At 47.5% G+C, this 18,349-nt stretch overlaps 1 protein-coding gene across 8 annotated transcripts in view; it reads left to right on the top strand.

Moving 5' to 3' along the window:
• Nucleotides 1-9,388: 9,388 nt before the first annotated feature.
• EXOC7 (exocyst complex component 7) overlaps nucleotides 9,389-18,349 on the top strand; it is an 89,245-nt gene continuing 80,284 nt past the window's right edge. For 7 of the 8 annotated variants that reach the window (XM_082271854.1, XM_082271851.1, XM_082271849.1 and 4 more), the window contains exon 1: nucleotides 9,389-9,553. In XM_082271854.1, the coding sequence (XP_082127980.1) occupies nucleotides 9,494-9,553 (60 nt within the window). In that variant the 5' untranslated portion in view covers nucleotides 9,389-9,493. The remainder of the gene's footprint in view (nucleotides 9,554-18,349) is intronic. The other variant, XM_082271853.1, reaches the window with a different exon arrangement.

The raw sequence follows: 18,349 nt of genomic DNA, 5'->3' as shown, positions 1-18,349 counted from the left end.
AACAATATTTCTGTGCAAATGCCATCCCAGGCGACAGGCAAGTAGCAGTTTTTCTGACAGTGGTTGGTGCTAGGACATATGACACTCTTAGGGATCTCCTTTTCCCTGAAAAACCAGCAACTAAGACTTTGGCAGAGCTCCTGACACTGTTAGGGAATCACTTCCAGCCTAAACCACTAGAGATTGCAGAAAGATTCAGGTTCTATCAGCGGCAGCAGCAGCCAGGTGAAGATATTAAGGCTTATGTGCTCGCCCTTCGCAGACTAGCCTCAACCTGTTCTTTTGGGGAGTATTTACCGACTGCACTGAGGGATACGTTTGTCATGGGACTAAATAGTGAGTCTAGCCAAAAGAGACTGTTAACAGAGAAAGACCTTACCCTTACAAAGGCAATTGAGATAGCTTCAGTGATGGAAATGGCTGTGAAAGATACAGAAGCTTTGAACCCCCAGAGCAGAAGGGAAGAGGTTAAAGAGGAAGTTTTCAGAACAGCAGTCAAGCCAACTGCAGCAAACTGTAAATATAGAACCTCACCAACCAGGACGTCAGCTTGCTACCGTTGTGGGAATACAGACCATGATCACAAAGTCTGCCGGTTTAAGGATCAGCTCTGTCATAATTGTGGTAAGGCAGGCCATCTGAAACGAGTCTGCCGTAGTAAGAAGGTGCGAAATAAACAACCTCTGAACCCCAGGACAAAGGCATATATGGTGGGAAGATATACATCGTCATCGGAATCAGAGGATGAGGAAGTGCTCCACAGATTGGACATACATCATATGCATTCAGCACCCTCAGCAATGACTGTAGAGGTAACCGTGGAAGGAAAGAAACTCAAGATGGATGTAGACACAGGAGCAGCAGTTTCAGTTATCACCCAGAAACAATGGAGAAAACTTCTGATCCGAACAACTGTCCGTCCAACACCAATCAAACTGCAGACATATTCAAAGCAGATACTCCACCCACTGGGGTACGTGAAAGTACAGGTATCCTACAAGGGTCAGACAAAGAGAATGCCATTATATATCCTAGAACATGGGGGACCCCCTCTTTTTGGGAGAGACTGGATTGCTCACTTTGGCATGCCAGACATCGCCATTAACCCCTGCAACACCGTGACCATCCCATCAGGGGATGAAGAGGGATGGGTGAAGTCCCTGAAACAGCGATTCCCGCAAGTCTTTGATAACCATTTGGGAAAAATAAAGCATGACTGTGTGAGACTCAGGCTGAAACCCAATGCCCAGCCTAGGTTCTTCAAAGCTCGGACGGTACCTTTCGCACTCCGAGCAGGTGTGGAAGCTGAACTAAGCCGGCTGGAGGAACAAGGTGTCATCTCAAAGGTAGAGCACAGCGAGTGGGCATCACCAGTTGTACCAGTAAAGAAAGCGAATGGGGACTTACGCATTTGTGGCGATTTCCGCATGGCACTAAATTCTCAACTGGAGATAGACCAGTATCCCCTACCCAGAGTAGATGACATTTTTGCCTCTCTTGCAGGAGGTCAAAAGTTCACCAAGCTTGATCTCAGGCAAGCTTATTTACAGTTTGAGGTCCACCCTTCGTCCCGCAAGTTTCTAACAATCAACACTCACAAGGGACTGTATGAATACAATCGGATGGTGTTTGGGGTAGCCTCCGCCCCAGCCATTTGGCAACGCAAAATGGATGAGATTTTGGCGGACATTCCTTTCACACAGTGCCTGTTAGATGACATGCTCATCACGGGCCTGACGGACCAGGAACACAAGCGTAACGTGGAGCTTGTGTTGGCCGGACTCCAAGAGCAGGGTCTAAAAGTGAACTTAGCGAAATGCCAATTCATGGTACCTAAATTGGAGTTTTGTGGCCACCTTGTGGATGCAGAGGGTATACACACCACGGAAGCCAAAGTTGATGCTTTAGTAAAAGCTCCAGCCCCGACCAACGTCCAGCAGCTGCGATCATACCTGGGCTTGCTGAACTATTACCACAAATTCCTGCCGGATCTAGCACACACTTTGTTTCCATTAAACAAGCTTTTGGAGAAACACTCCAGATGGAACTGGTCGGCTGCATGCCAACGTGCTTTTGAAGTTTCTAAGCGAAAGCTGTTGGCGTCACGCATGCTCGTGCACTATGACCTCCAAAGGCCTCTCACCTTGGCTTGTGATGCCTCACCCTATGGTCTAGGGGCTGTACTATCTCACGTTTTACCAGATGGGTCAGAGAAACCTGTGGCATTCGCCTCCAGGTCCTTGACAAAAGCAGAAAGCAATTACTCTCACATTGACAAAGAGGCTCTGGCGCTCATATGGGCAATTAAGAAGTTTCATCTTTACCTGTATGGTAGGGAATTCACCATACTGACTGATCATAAACCACTCCTTCAGATCTTTAGCCCTGACAAAGGCATCTCCCAGACGACTGCAGCCCGTCTTCAACGCTATGCCCTATTCTTGGGAGCATATAGCTACAAAATCCAGTATCGCAGCCATGATGCCAACGCTAATGCAGACGCCATGTCCCGTCTGACAAGGACATTAACAGACTCTTCTCCACCTGTCAAGAGTTGTCGTTACACTAGCCTGTCCTTTCTGTCTTCCGGGGAAGTAGCAGCCCATACAGCCAAGGATACCTTCCTTAAGACAATACTCTCCTGGGTACGGTACGGTTGGCCTGCAACTGTCACACAGGATTATGAGCCTTACTTCCGTAGGCGTCTGGAATTAACTGTGTCTGGCAACTGTGTTTTATGGGGAGACCGAGTGATCGTTCCACAGACCCTCCGGAGACACATTCTGGAATTGCTACATACTGGTCATCCCGGGGGCACACGTATGAAACAAAAGGCCCGAGGCTATGTGTGGTGGCCGAACCTCGACTCCGATATCACGACATATGTGAATGCGTGTGCTGGATGTGCACAAACTGCGAGAGACCCTCCTCGAGGGTGCGTCCAGCCCTGGACTTGGCCCACGGTTCCCTGGTTTCGCCTACACTTGGACTTTGCAGGCCCGATCAGAGGACACACCTTTTTGATCATTATTGATGCCCATTCAAAGTGGCCTGAGGTCGTTCCTGTTACTCAGCCAACGACTAAGGCGACGATTTCCATACTGTTACATCTCGCTGCTACGTTTGGATACCCCAGAGAAATTGTCACAGACAACGGTGCTCAATTCACAAGCCAGGAGTTTCAGGGTTTCCTGACTGCCCACAACATCAAACACAAGTTGACCGCACCTTACCACCCGGCTACAAATGGTCAAGCAGAAAGGTTTGTACAGACCTTCAAACGCTATTTCAAAGCTACTGTGGCTACAAGTAAACAACAGTCCCTGTCACCCCAGCAGCTGGACTCCTTCCTTTCTGCTTACAGAACCACACCACATGCAACCACTGGGAAAACTCCAGCTGAACTTCTTTTGGGTCGGCAGCCATGGACTGTTTTGGATATGCTCCGCCCTCAAACGGTCCAGGAACATGTACGGCAGTCCCAAGACAAGAGGGTCGAACACGACGAGATTCCCCGGTTTACAGCCCAGCAAAAGGTATGGGCCCGATCTTATGGCGCTTCCAACACTCGTTGGCTTCCTGCTATCGTCGCAGAGACTTTGGGACCCAAAATGTATAGGGTCTGCCTGGAAGATGGTTCCATTTGCAGAAGGCATGTGGACCAATTGCGTTCTCGTTCTCAGCTGCCCGAATCCCTGACATCGGCTGCACCTCCAGTGTCTCAAGGATCTGCTCCTACCGGATCAGGAGGCATTGAGACTGATGCTTGGGGAGACTCTGAACTTTTGAACTCAGCTCCAACAGAGCCCTCCAGCCCTGGTCCAGAGGTCTGCTCACCCTCTGAGCTAGGGAATCCCCTCTTGGCCCCGCCGGTGTCCATTCCGGCCAGCCCTGCTTCCTCCAGCCCCGAGTCGCTGGGTGCCCGTCCTCAACGACACTGTCGCCCTCCTGACCGGTTTCAAATGCAAGACCGGTTACGAGACTTTCGACGGGCCCGCCGAAAGTGATCCGCTGCCATTTTCCCCCCGGAGCTTCCCTGGAAGTTGTTCTCACATCCGGACGTGGAAGAAACCATGTAAATCTCCTGAGTTGGAGGACTGTATTGGACAATTATGAGTTACTGTTTTATGCCTGTTCTTGTTTTGTTGTTTTTTTTTTTTGTTGTTTTTTGTTTTTTTTTTAGGTATGGATGGAAGGTGTTATACCTGAAGGGTTTCACATGTACTGTCACTTTAAGGCTGGCTCCACCCAGGAGTGATGACAAGGGTCAAGGGGCAGAGTGGCCATCTTTAGAGACATGTAGAGATGTATTGATATGCAGAGCTGTCCTGTAATGCTGTACAGTGAGTCCTGAATAAACAACCGTTGTTCCAGACCAGAGTCCTGTGTCTCTCACAACACGGAGAATATAACAGTTTCCACGCAGCGAGACTGCCTTTTCCTTACCTTCATCTGGTAAGCACATACCCTTAAGGGAGCTTGATCCTGGAATCTTATCAACAATACATTTTTGGACTTTTATGGACTTCACATCTCCATCTAATATATTTAGCGCGACTTATATATACAACACAATTGTCCAGCAGGGGCACAGTTCTGGAGGATGAGGAGGAGGAGATGGAGGAGGAGATGGAACCATGTTCACAGCAGGGTGGCACCCAGGCCAGCTCATGGCCATCACTGGTGCGTGGCTGGGGGGATACAGAGGACACAGACGATACACCTCCCACAGAGGACAGCCTTTTGTTGCCTCTGGGCAGCCTGGCACACATGAGCGATTACATGCTGCAGTGTCTCCACAACGACCGCCGAGTTGCCCACATTCTAACTTGTGCTGATTACTGGGTGGCTACGCTGCTGGATCCCCGTTACAAGGACAACGTACCGTCCTTAATTCACTCACTGGAGCGTGATCGCAAGATGCGCGAGTACAAGCGCACGCTGGTAGACGCGATGCTGCTGGCATTCCCACCTGACAGCGGGGCCACAGTGGAAGCACAAGGCCAAGGCAGAGGAGGAGGAGGAAGAGGTCGCCAATGCAACCAGGGCACCGCCAGCACCTCAGAAGGCAGGGTTAGCATGGCCGAAATGTGGAAAAGCTTTGTCAGCACGCCGCAACAAACAGCAGCACCAGCAGCTCATATGGAACGTCTTAGCAAGAGGCAGCATTTCACCAACATGGTGGAGCAGTATGTGTGCACACGCCTACATGTAGTGAATGACGGGTCTGCCTCCTTCAACTTCTGGGTCTCCAAATTGGGCACATGGCCTGAGCTTGCCCTTTACGCCTTGGAGGTGCTGGCGTGCCCTGCAGCCAGTGTATTATCTGAACGTGTATTTAGCACGGCTGGGGGCGTTATCACAGACAAGCGCAGCCGCCTGTCCAGAGACAATGTGGACAAGCTCACATTCATTAAAATGAACCAGGCATGGATCCCACAGGACTTTTCCGTACCTTGTGCAGAATAGAGATGGATACCGGCATTACCCAGCCATTGTTATATTTTTGATCTTTCTCACTCTTTTGGGGTGTACCCTAATTTAAAATGACAAAAAAAAGCAGTGTTGGCTACCTCGTCCCCCTCCACCGCCGCTTCCACCTACACCGCCACATCCACTGCCACCTCAACCTCCCTCCTACTCCATATGGGCCTCGTCCTTCACAGATGAAGAAAATTGTTTTATTTTTCTGTTTTTTTTTTGTTGTTTTAAGTTATTTCCCTATCCACATTTGTTTGCAGAGCACTTGCCATGCTCTTAACTACGTTTTGCTGCCATTTGCAGCACTCTAGCCCTTTCCATTGGTTTTTTTAGAGCCATTTTAGTGCCTGAAAGTTCGGGTCCCCATTGACTTCAATGGGGTTCGGTGTCCGGGTCAAGTTCGGAAAAAGTCCGGGTCACGGACCCGGACTTTTTTTTCCAAGTTCGGCCGGACCCACCGAACACGGACATCCAGGTGTCCGCTCAACTCTAGTTATAACCCCTGGCATGTTTTTTTTTTTTTTTGTGGCATCTGTGTCTCATTGGGGAGAAAGTGAGAAGAAATCCCACCAAAGCAAGGGAATCCCTAGTTGTCACCAAAACTAGTGCCCTTACTGGAAAATTTCCCCCATATTCCTTTTCTGGTGACAACTCGGAGGTCTCGTTTACACTTGTGTCCAATGATAGATCGCTTTTCAAAGGCAACTAACAGGCAGCTGGGAGGTGATATGTCGCCTCCTCACTGTCTGTTTTACCTACAGTACAGCACCATAACCATGTACAGTGCACACACTTGCAGGGCAGTTGGGGCACTGCCCTATTCAATTGAATGAGTGGTAATGCCCACTTAACACGGCAGGGGGTATTCTTTTTGCTGTGGCATGTGTACCAACCCATGCAGCCACCATGTTAGCATTAGGTGGGTGTTAAGGGGGCAGTAAAACTACTGCTCAACTGTCAATGTTTACCCACTGTTTTGAATTGTCACCAGAAGAGGAGTTGAGGGGAAATCTTCCAATGGGGACACTAGTTCTGGTGACAACCAGGTATTTCCTCATTTCCCGTTGTGGCTGGGGGACAGGGAGTGAAGGGATATCATATGATCACAGTGCAGCGCTAAGGAACAATAGAACATTAACAATAGATATAAACGATGGAATATATGGAAATGCAAATGAGAGTCCCAAAGTTAAAGGAGCACTCATGCAGTCAAGAAAACCACTGGATGTGCTCCACTGAGTGAATCCTCCACCAGCCACACTAGCTTCTTACCTCCAGGAGAGCCCCTGTTTTACCAGACGAGTCAAACAAGCAGAGTCCTTGAAAGAGTATGTGGATAGTAATCACAGCTGAAGCACTCTGAGACCCGGGATCCTCACTCAATTGTGGTCCAATCGATCACCATGAAAAAACAAAGTAATGCACATATGGCACTTTTCCACTATATGGACTACCGGCTTGGCTCCACTCAGCACTGCTTGGCCCAGCTCGGCTCGGTTTGCTTTTCCACTGCGTGGTACGAGTCAGCACGTTTCAACACTGTATAGGCTCTACTCGGCTCGGTTTGCTTTTCCACTAAAGTAGTAAGTGGGTGGGATTACAACGATTATCTGACCAATCAGTGGCTAGTAGTGACAAACAATCAAGGCTGCATTCGAAGGATTGTGGGATATGGTATAGGTACGGCCCGCTTGGAAGCCCAACCGAGGTGGTACTGTTTAAGTGTGCCGTACCGAGTACATGTAGTGGAAAACCGCCGCTGTACCAAATCGTACCGAACCGTTCTAACTCGTAACATGCGGTACCATGCAGTGGAAAAGTGCCAAAGCGCCTTATTTATAGGTGTGTAATATATAGTGTGTAACGTACTAAAAGAATCCTTTATTGTATCACACATAAGGTTAAAATTACCGGATAAGGCACTGTACCCAGTGCACAGTATACATTTGAACAGTGGAATCGTTCTCCGAGCTGGATGGCGGGTGACATCATCGACTCCTCCTCCCTCCATACGCGTTACGTCCCCGTAGGTGGGACTTCATCAGCGGATGTGAGGGAGGAGGATGTGATTGTATAACAAGGTAAAGGGCCTCACTGGATCCTTCCCCAAAGCGTGACGCCAGCGATAAACTCGGCAACATGGAAGGCTCCACCTGCTGTGGTCATGGTAACACAGGACGCCACTGACAGTGAAGGGATATCGCCTCAATGGGGCACAGATAGCATACAAAGTCTGACAGGGTTGATAAACCCTATTATTCTATCCAAAATAAAAACATAGCCTTTACTTTAACCACTTGCCGACCACTCACTCGAGCTCTACTGCGGCAAAGTGATTAGTTCCCGTCCAGCGACGTAGACCTATGTCGCTGGATTCCTCCCCTTGTGGGCGGCGCTCGCGCACCGCCGGAGGCTCGCTCCCGCTGTATTCACAGTCACAGCGGGAGTCGGGCCAGGGGAGGAGCGGCAGCGATCGCCGCTGCTCTTCCCCGATCGTCGGGGAATCGAGTTTGGAGATCCGCCCACTTGTGTAAACAAAGCGGGTGGATCTCCTAAGTGACAGACAGTGACAGATTGCAGGGTTCAGCATAGCTGAACCTGCGATCTGTCCCTGTGTCACTCAGTCACCTCCCCCCACACACGTTAGTAAGCACCAGGCATACATTAACCCCTCCCTCTCCAATAGAATTAACCCCTTCCCTGTCAGTGTCATTTTTTTACAGTAACAGTGCATATTTATAGCACTGATTACTGTAGTAATGTCACTGGTAACCCCAAAAGTGTCAAAAATGTCAGTCAAGGGTCCGATCTGTCCGCCGCAATGTCGCAGTCCCGCAAAAAAAAAAAAAAAAAAAATCGCAGATCGCCGCCATTACTCGTTTAAAAAAAAAACACCAAAAATGACAGAAATCTTTCCCTTAGTTAGTAAACGCAATAACTTTTGCGCAAACCAATCAAAATACGCTTATTGTGATTTTTTTTACCAAACATAGGTAGCAGAAAACAAATTGGCCAAAAATTAAAAAAAATTTTGATTTTTACATTTTTTTGGGGGGAATTTCATATAAAAAAAATGTGAAAAATATTGTTTTTTTTTAAAAAATGTACGCTATTTTTCTGTTTATAGCGCAAAAAGTAAAAATCACACAGGTGACCAAATACCACCAAAAGAAAGCTCTGTTTGTGGGAAAAAAAGGAGGTAAATTTCGTTTGGATATGGCGTCGCACTACCGCGCAATTGTCAGTTAAAGTCGCACAGTGCAGAATCGCAAAAAGTGGCCTGGACGTAAGACAGCAAAATCCTCCGGTGGTAAAGTGGTTAAGGCTCCTTTTACACTTGTGCGACTTTTCCTGCAACTTTGGGCTGCAAAGTCGCATGACAGATTGTACCCCATGATTTCCAATGAATACCATTTATATCTGTGCGACTTTAAAGTAGTCCCTGCACTACTTTGGTCCGACTTTGATAAGACTTGAGGTCCATAGACTTTAGGATTACACGGGCAGTGCTTCAAGTCACGTGACTTTCAGGTCATACAAGTGTGAGGCCTTACTCTCACTTCACTTTATCCACTGAAAGTTCAACAAACTGACAAAATATCCCTGAAATCTCATGAATTTCACTAAAATTCAAGGAAACTAGAAATCTCCACCACCCCTAACAATAACAACTTTTCCAGAGATCTCACGTTGTATATAATAACCGTGTCTGCCCAATGAGGAGATTACTCGGTTATATACAGTATTGCTCTCTGTATATACTGCCCCTAGCGGTGTCCGCTGTCATCTGCACGAAGTGTCCGCACAGTACACCTATTCCGCCTCCACCAATATGGCGGCCGCTCCCAGCCCTCCCATCCCCACCAACATGGAGGGCCTTCTGCAGACGGAAGTGAGGGTGACCTTTGGGCGGAAGTGAGGCTTGTTGACATCTGATTCTGGAGCTGCCAGGAAGGGTGGAGAGGATTCTATTCCATAGCCGGTTTTATTGTTTGCACGATTTACCAGAAGAATGATCCCGAACGAGGAGACCTCGGGCCGGAAGAAGGAGATAGAAGAGAAGCTGAAGCAGGTTGTGTGTCATGTTTATCCCTGAGGGAGAGGGCTGTGGACAAGGCTCTGTGCCAGGCAGACATAGATGGAATATTTCTCCTGGGATGAGAAAATCCTGAGTGCTGTCATAGCTGAGTTCTCCTTGTGAATGTCATGCTGATCGCAGGGCTTCATTACTGTCTGACCTGAGACCAGTCTTCAGATTTGGAGCACAGTCTAGGGCAGTGATGGTGAACCTTGGCATCCCAGATGTTTTGGAACTACATTTCCCATGCACTCTGCATTGTAGCTGAGCATCATGGGAAATGTAGTTCCAAAATATCTGGGGTGCCAAGGTTCGCCTTCATTGGTCTAGGAGGTTCTAGGGCTTGTTTGGACCAGGATCCAACCCCAGGTATGAGATCCCGCATGGAAGCGGTCACCTGTATGGACCAGTCATCTACGGTCATGGTATTCCCTGCCCTTCACCCACATGTATACTCGCCCACATGTAGGGCAGGGAATGCCCCAGGCGCAGATGGTTGGCTTATACAGGTGACAGCTTCCTGGTGGGATCGGATCCTGGACCAAACACTCCTCAGTTCATTCACTTCTCTAATATAGGTCAGTGACTGAGATAGGATTGAAGCATGATGAGAAAGTAGACTGTCCAAGAGGAGGTCAACAGTGACTGCCTGTATACCTCTTCTCAGCAGGTTTACTTTAACCACTTAAGCCCCGGAGGATTTTACCCCCTTCCTGACCAGGGGGTATTTTGCGATTCGGCTCTGCGTGACTTTAACGGACAATTGCGCGGTCGTGCGACGCTGTACCCAAATTAAATTGACGTAATTTTTTTCCCACAAACAGACCTTTCTTTTGGTGGTATTTCATCACCTGTGCGATTTTTGATCACGCGCTATAAACAAAAAAAGAGCGACAATTTTGCAAAAATAACAAAATTTTTCAAATTTTTTCACATGAAATTCCCCCCCAAAAAAATGTAAAAATCTAAATTTTTTTAACATTTTAGGCCAATTTGTTTTCTGCTACCTATTTTTGGTAAAAAAAATCGCAATAAGCGTATTTTGATTGGTTTGCGCAAGTTATCGCGTTTAATCTTTTAAGGGAAAGATTTTTGTCATTTTTATTTTTTTAACGAGTAATGGTGGCGATCTGCGATTTTTAAAAAAAAATTTTTTTGCGGGACTGCGACATTGCGGCAGACAGATCGGACCCTTGACTGACATTTTTGACTCTTTTGGGGGTACCAGTGACATTACTACAGTAATCAGTGCTATACATATGCACTGTTACTGTAAAAATGACACTGGCAGGGAAGGGGTTAACTATATTGGAGAAGGAGGGGTTAAGTGTGTCCCTAGGGGCGTGCTTCTATCTGTAAAGGGGCGTGGCTTTTCATGTAACAGCAGAGATCTACGGTCCTACATAGCAGGATCGTATGATCTCTGCACTTACACAGGGCCTTTCTCCCTCTGTAACCGATGATCGCGAGTGACCGGCGGACATCGGGTCCGCCAGTCACACGCGCGTGGATCCCAGTGAGCGAGCGGGAGCGCGCCCCCTATTGGCTCGCAGGCGAGTGACGTACCGGTACGTCACTTTGCCTGCACGGGGCTGACCGCCGCAGTATATGTACTTGCGGTGGTCGGCAAGTGGTTAAAGTGGTTCTAAATGTAAATTTTTTTTTTCCTTTTTTAACCACTTTACCATCGGAGGATTTTGCTGTCTTCCGTCCAGGCCACTTTTTGCGATTCGGCATTGTGCGACTTTAACTGACAATTGTGCGGTCGTGCGACGCCGTACCCAAACGAAATTTACGTCCTTTTTTTCCCACAAACAGAGCTTTCTTTTGGTGGTATTTGATCACCTGTGCTATTTTTACTTTTTGCGCTATAAACAAAAAAAGAGCGTTTATTTTGAAAAAATAACAATATTTTTAACATTTTTTTATATGAAATTCCCCCCAAAAAAAATGTAAAAACCAATTTTTTTTTTTAATTTTTGGCCAATTTGTTTTCTGCTACCTATGTTTGGTAAAACAAAAATCACAATAAGCGTATTTTGATTGGTTTGCGCAAAAGTTATTGCGTTTACTAACAAAGGGAAAGATTTCTGTCATTTTTGGTGTTTTTTTTTTTAACGCGTAATGGCGGCGATCTGCGATTTTTTTTTTTTTGCGGGACTGCGACATTGCAGGGGACAGATCGGACCCTTGACTGACATTTTTGACACTTTTGGGGGTACCAGTGACATTACTGCAGTAATCAGTGCTATATATATATGCACTGTTACTGTAAAAATGACACTGGCAGGGAAGGGGTTAATTTTATTGGAGAGGGAGGGGTTAATGTATGCCTGGTGCTTACTGACGTGTGGGGGGGGGGGAGGTGACTGAGTAAGTCATGGACAGATCGGATGTCCAGCTATGCTGAACAGTCCGATCTGTCACTCCCTGTCACTATGGAGATCCGCCCGCTTGTGTTTACACAGGCGGGCGGATCTCCACACTAGATCCCCGACGATCGGGGGAAGAGCGGCGGCGATCGCCGCTGCTCCTCCCCTGGCCCGACTCCCGCTGTGACTGAAAACAGCGGGAGCGAGCCTCCGGCGACGCGCAAGCGCCGTCCAGAAGGGGGAGTGTCTGACGACGTAGTACTACGTCGTCAGACGATAACGAGCCACTCTGCCGCAGTAATATTACTGTGGGCGGTGGTAAAGTGGTTAAATAACAAATATGTTATACTTACCTGCTATATGCAATAGTTTTGCACAGAGCAGCCCCGATCCTCTTCTTCTGGGGTCCCCTGTCGGTGCTCCAGGCCCCCCCTCCTCATCGGGTGTCCCCATGGAAAGCAGCGTTGCAGGCTCGCTCATAAGTCTTGCTGCTGTGTTCATTGACACAGACAGCGGGATTCAGCCCTGCCCCCACTCTCGTATAGCAGCTTTTGATTGACAGCAGGGGGAACCAATGGCTCCTGCTGCTATCAATCTGTCCAATGAGCAGAGTGACAGCGGCTGGAGCTGCTGTGCTTGTGCACGTTGCTGGATCAGGTCGGGCACAGATAAGAAAAGGGTGGGTCTGGGGGGAGCTGCAGCACAGAAGGTTTTTCACCTTAATGTATAGAATTCATTAAGGTGAAAAAACCTTAAAGGAGTGGTAAAGTCAGAAGGTTTTTTTATCTTAATGAATTCTATGCATTAAGATAAAAAACCTTCCGTGTGCAGCAGCCCCCCTAATACTTACCTGAGCCCATCTCGATCCAGCGATGTCCACGAGTGCCTTGGCCACCCAGGACTCACCCTCCTGATTGGCTGAGACATTGACTCCTGCTGCTGTCAGTTTCTTTAAAAATGACAATTGTTCATTAGAATAGAAAAAAAGGAGCTATCAAGCGCGTGCCATAATCCTAATATTCAAAAATTGGAGCAGCAGATGTACTTAGAAATCTGTAAATTGTGTGAACTTTATGGGCACATCCTGAGACAGATAAATGTACACAAAATAGATATTTATTAATTCCATATTAAAACCAATACCAATTAAAATGACGGAGCTTACCCAAGAGGTCAGCTAACCGAACATACATGTAGGAGGATATTGTCTACAAGGTATACGTCATTTACATAATGAGAAAAGTGCAATACATATCAAGATCACGTAGATGTGAGAGTACGGCTGTTCGTTGGTCAACGCGTTTCGCAATAAGCTTCAAGACCATATGGTTGCACAGACAATTATACTCTTAAGATAAGCAAAATCAATACTAGTAATTCATAATCATATACGATATACTTATATTGTAATACATCATAAACAAGGTCTTACTAGCAGACAACTCTCCTCCAAACACTCAAGGCAAAACTGGCTTGGGGTGGACACAGGGGATAAGTGGGACCATGAAGCAAGTCACTATCTACATAGATGTAAAAGATGATGAGAACAAAATTTTATTTTACTTTATTTTAAAGTTTCAGGGTGGAGAGAAACATATTTTTTATATTGTGTATAATGCCAGTCAAACAACTAGCATAAAAGGCATATGTGTAATAATCACCCTATAATGGTAGAGAGTAGGTATATCTTCATATCACTAATGCAAGCAATCTGTACTTGTAAACTAGCCAATAGAAATGGTCATCCTCCACTCTGGAAATGTTAATTTCCTGATTGGAACCTACTGGATATAAAGGTAATCAACGTAAGAAATCACAGCTGTGTATAATTCGGTACGCCCTATAGAGGTAATGAGTAGGGATCGACCGATTATCGGCAACACCGATATATCGAGCGCTGATATGCACTTTCCCCGATATATCGGAATCGGCCCCAGTGGTTTCTGATATTGCCATGACGTCATCACGTATGTTGCGCCACGCGCCTCCACGCACTGGGAATCTGGGACAGCTTCTGCAGCCTTCTTAGGCCGCCTCCCTCAGCCTCGTTTTGGAGTCTCACAGTGTGCACAGTGTGTTTTACAGCCGCCGCGGCCACATACTGGAGTCTCTGCTGTCAGTTGGGACAGTGAGTGATTCTTTATCAATGACACAGCCACAGTGCACAGTGTGTTTAACACAGCTGCCGCGGCCACCCACCCACAGCTGCCCAGTGCCAGCCAGCCACCCGCACACACCCACTGGCCTGTACCAGCCAGCCACAGGTCCTGCCTGTACCAGCTAGCCGCCAGCCACCCACGGTGCCAGCCACCCACCAAAGGCAGCCAGCCAGCCACCACAGGGTGCCACCCACCCACCACAGGATGCCAGCCACTCACCCACCCACCACAGGGTGCAAGCCAGCCACCCACCAAAGGGTGCCCGCCAACCACCCGCCACAGGGTGCCAGCCACCCACCACAGGGTGCAAGCCAGCCAGCTACCACAGGGTGCCAGCCACCTACCAAAGGGTGCCAATCCAGCCACTCATCACCACAGGGTGCCAGCCAGCCAGTTTTTTTAAGCCTGTTTTCAATTCATTAGTGTCTTTCAAATTTCAATGGAGATGGATGCAGATAGAAAAATTAAAAGTGTGGTCTGGGACTATTTCTCATCTCCATCTCCAGGAAAAGCAGCAGCACTGTGCAACACGTGCACAAACAATGTAAGCATGGGGATCAATAACTGCAAAAACCAAAAAAACTTCAAATCTTTGGGCCCATCTAAGAGTTCATCATCTTGAATTACATCATGCAGCACAGAAAAAACAAAATGAATCACAAGGTGAAACATCACTATCCCAGGCAACAATAACAGATATGTTTCAGAAAAAAAACAGGTGGCTAAAATCGGATGGAAGATCCCAACTGCTCTGAGTAATCACAGAGATGATGGTCACTGATAACCAGCCATTTACAATGGTGTCTGACTCTGGATTTAAGCGGTTGATGTCCATAGTTGAGCCAAGGTACACACTGAAGTGTGATAAGTTTTATCAAACTGAAATGCTGGAAAAGATTCACCAAAAGGTCGTTGAGAAAGTAAAGAATATCCTGCAACCAAAGAATGCTCACTCTCTCTCGCAACTCACTCTCATTCACGACTAACTGCTGGTCAGGACAAACAGAATCACTAATGAGTCTTACATGCCACTTCATTGACAGCGGATGGACAAGAAGGCATTTGGTGTTGAATACAAAAGTGATGCAAGGATCCCACACTCGGGAGTACATTAGAGAATTGTTTCTAGGCATGCTAGAAGAATGGGGAATCACCAAAGACTGAGTGATGTTTGTGCTTTGAGACAGCGGAGCGAACATGGTGAAAGGAATGAGACTTGCTGAAGTGTCAGACTTCAGTTGCATGGCACACACCCTCCAACTTGTGGTAAATTAGCATGCTGAAAAAGTGCGCAGGCCATTTCCACCATTCAATCCTGGCCAAGCAGCGACTGAGGTGCATTCAGGAAGACCTTGGCATACCCAAAAACAACTTGATACAGTCTGTTCCAACACGATGGAACTCAACACTTCACGTGCTGCAAAGAATGCTGGAGCAGAAGCAAGCCCTTATCATATATTCAGGTGAATATGGACTTGGAGGACATTCTTGTCCTACTGCTGATCAGTGGGACATTGTAGCCAATGTCATTGAGACCCTCCTCACCATAGAGGAAGTGACACTAGAGGTGAGTCATTACGACTCATCTGTGTCATCTGTCATCCCATGTGTGAGAGTGCTGAAGATGCTTCTTCAACAGAATGAAGGACCCAACACACGTGGCATTAAATGTAGGCAGGCCATGAGTGACAGCCTCACCAAACGTTTTGAGAAGCATGAAGAGAATAAAAATGTTGTGCTTGCATGTCTTTTGGATCCTCGATACAAGAACCATTCTTTCTCTTCTGATGATGTATTGGCCAAGGCAAAACAATGACTGACAGAAGATATTCAACAGAAGGTGCAGGAGGTTCCTGCCGAAAAGAAAACTCAAGAAGAGCAGGTTTCTAATGTGGAAGAGCAGGATGCTAAAGGAGAAAAATGTCCAAAAAGACAGCGGACATCAAGGTCAAATAGATGCCATGTTCAGTGTTTATTCGGGCCTCATGCGGAGGTTTCATCTGAATCTGCAATAATGAGCCTGGATGATGAACTTCATCTCTATTTGAAGGAACTAGTAATTGACAGAAAAAGTGGTGATCCTCTTCGGTGGTAGAAAGACAATGAGGCACGCTGCAAAAGACTTGCTTCTCATGCTAGAAGATATCTTTCTGCTTCCTCGGTACCAAGTGAGCATGTTTTTAGTGAAGTGGCAGCAATTTATGAAAAGAAAAGAAGCTGGTGAACATGCTGAAATGTTATGCTTTCTGCACTATAATATTGTTCTACTTAACTGGGAGTATTAAAAGTGTAGTAGTATAGTACTACTAGTGTCCACTCCACTCTAACTTTTGTCTAGTTTTTTTTTTCTAGCAGTTTTGCACTGACTGACTGGGCTGCACTGCAGTCAGTGCAAAACTGCTAGAAAAAAAGCTAGCCAGTGGATTGGAGTCAGTGGACTACTGCTGCTGTAGTGTGCCACTCACTGCTGCAATGATTTTAAATCACCAGTGCAGTCACTGCAGTAGTGATTTAAAATGATTACAGTGAGTGAGTGTAGTACTACTGCCGCAGTAGTCCACTGACTCCCCACTGTCTAGATTTTTTTGTAGCAGTTTTGCACTGACTGCAGTAGTGATTTAAAAGCATTGCAGTGAGTGCACTACTGCAGCATTAGTGACTCCTCCAATCCACTGTCTAGCTGTTTGGTGTTGTCAAGCTTTTTTTCTAGCAGTTTAATTTGCACTGACTGCAGTGTTAAAAATGTTAATAACAGGGTTCATACGGTCCTGGAAATCCTGGAAAAGTTTTGGAATTTTTAGATGACACTTTCCAGGCCTGGAAAGGTCATGGAAAATTAGGAAACACACTAGGTTTTGGAAAAGTCATGGAATTAAATTACTGTGGGGGAGCGGATGCTTAATTATTTTAATTATTTTTTGATAATTGCCACATACTGTATTTACATTTCGCTGTATTAGCGTCCTTCCGGGTCCGCGGTATGCGTGTGCTGTCATTGGCCAGCAGCAGCCGAAGAGATGACCCAATCAGGCAGCGGGGAGGGCCAGCCGCGGTTTGCCTGGCAACACTGTGACTGGCTAGCAGCAGCAGTAACAGCCGGGAGATTATCAACCAATGAGGCAGCGAAAGCGTCACTGGAGGGCGGGCCGGCCGCATGAATGTGATGATGACGTGGAAGGGGATGGTAACCGTTTCGGGTACCGCACCGCAGCGTCATCACGTTCATGCCGGCTCCCCCCTCAGTGATTTCCAGTTCCCCCCAGACTGTGCTCTCCAGTCCCCCCCCCCTCTCCCCCTGTGCTCTCCATCCCCCTGGTTTTCCATGCCCCCCCCGCGCCTTCCAACCCCCCTGCAATGCTTTCCAAACCCCCCCTTAATTCTCTCCTTTCCCCCCCCCCCCCGTGCCCTTCAGCTCCTCCAGTGCTCTCTGCTTCCCCTGTGTTCTTCTATCATGTCTGCAGTCTCTGACCTTCTCTTGTATCATGTCCACAGCCTCTGACTACCTCCTGTATCATGTCCGCAGCCTCTGACTACCTCCTGTATCATGTCCGCAGCCTCTTACCTCCTCCTGTATCATGTCTGCAGCCTCTGACTACCTCCTGTATCATGTCTGCAGCCTCTGACTACCTCCTGTATCATGTCCGCAGCCTCTGACTACCTCCTGTATCATGTCCGCAGCCTCTGACTACCTCCTGTATCATGTCCGCAGCCTCTGACTACCTCCTGTATCATGTCCGCAGCCTCTGATCACCTCCTGTATCATGTCCGCAGCCCCTGACCACCTCCTGTATCATGTCTGCAGCCTCTGACCACCTCCTGTATCATGTCCGCAGCCTCTGACCACCTCCTGTATCATGTCCGCAGCCTCTGACCACCTCCTGTATCATGTCCGCAGCCTCTGACCACCTCCTGTATCATGTCCGCAGCCTCTGACCACCTCCTGTATCATGTCCGCAGCCTCTGACCACCTCCTGTATCATGTCCGCAGCCTCTGACCACCTCCTGTATCATGTCCGCAGCCTCTGACCACCTCCTGTATCATGTCTGCAGTCTCTGACCGTCTCTTGTATCATGTCTGCAGTCTCTGACCACCTCCTGTATCATGTCTGCAGTCTCTGACCTTGTCCTGCATCATGTCCGCTAAATGTACAGTGTGTGTCGTAAAACCTTTGACATTTCGAACATGGGAGAAGCAGCGCTGTCTAGCCACGCTAAAGGTGCAAAGCACCAGTCTGCAGCTGCATGCTTGACAGCTTCCA

This window comes from Pelophylax lessonae (assembly GCF_965119305.1).
Source record: "Pelophylax lessonae genome assembly, chromosome: 11".
NCBI lineage: Eukaryota > Metazoa > Chordata > Amphibia > Anura > Ranidae > Pelophylax > Pelophylax lessonae.
Note: the sequence above shows the minus strand (reverse complement) of the source record. Positions and strands in the feature narration are given on the sequence as shown.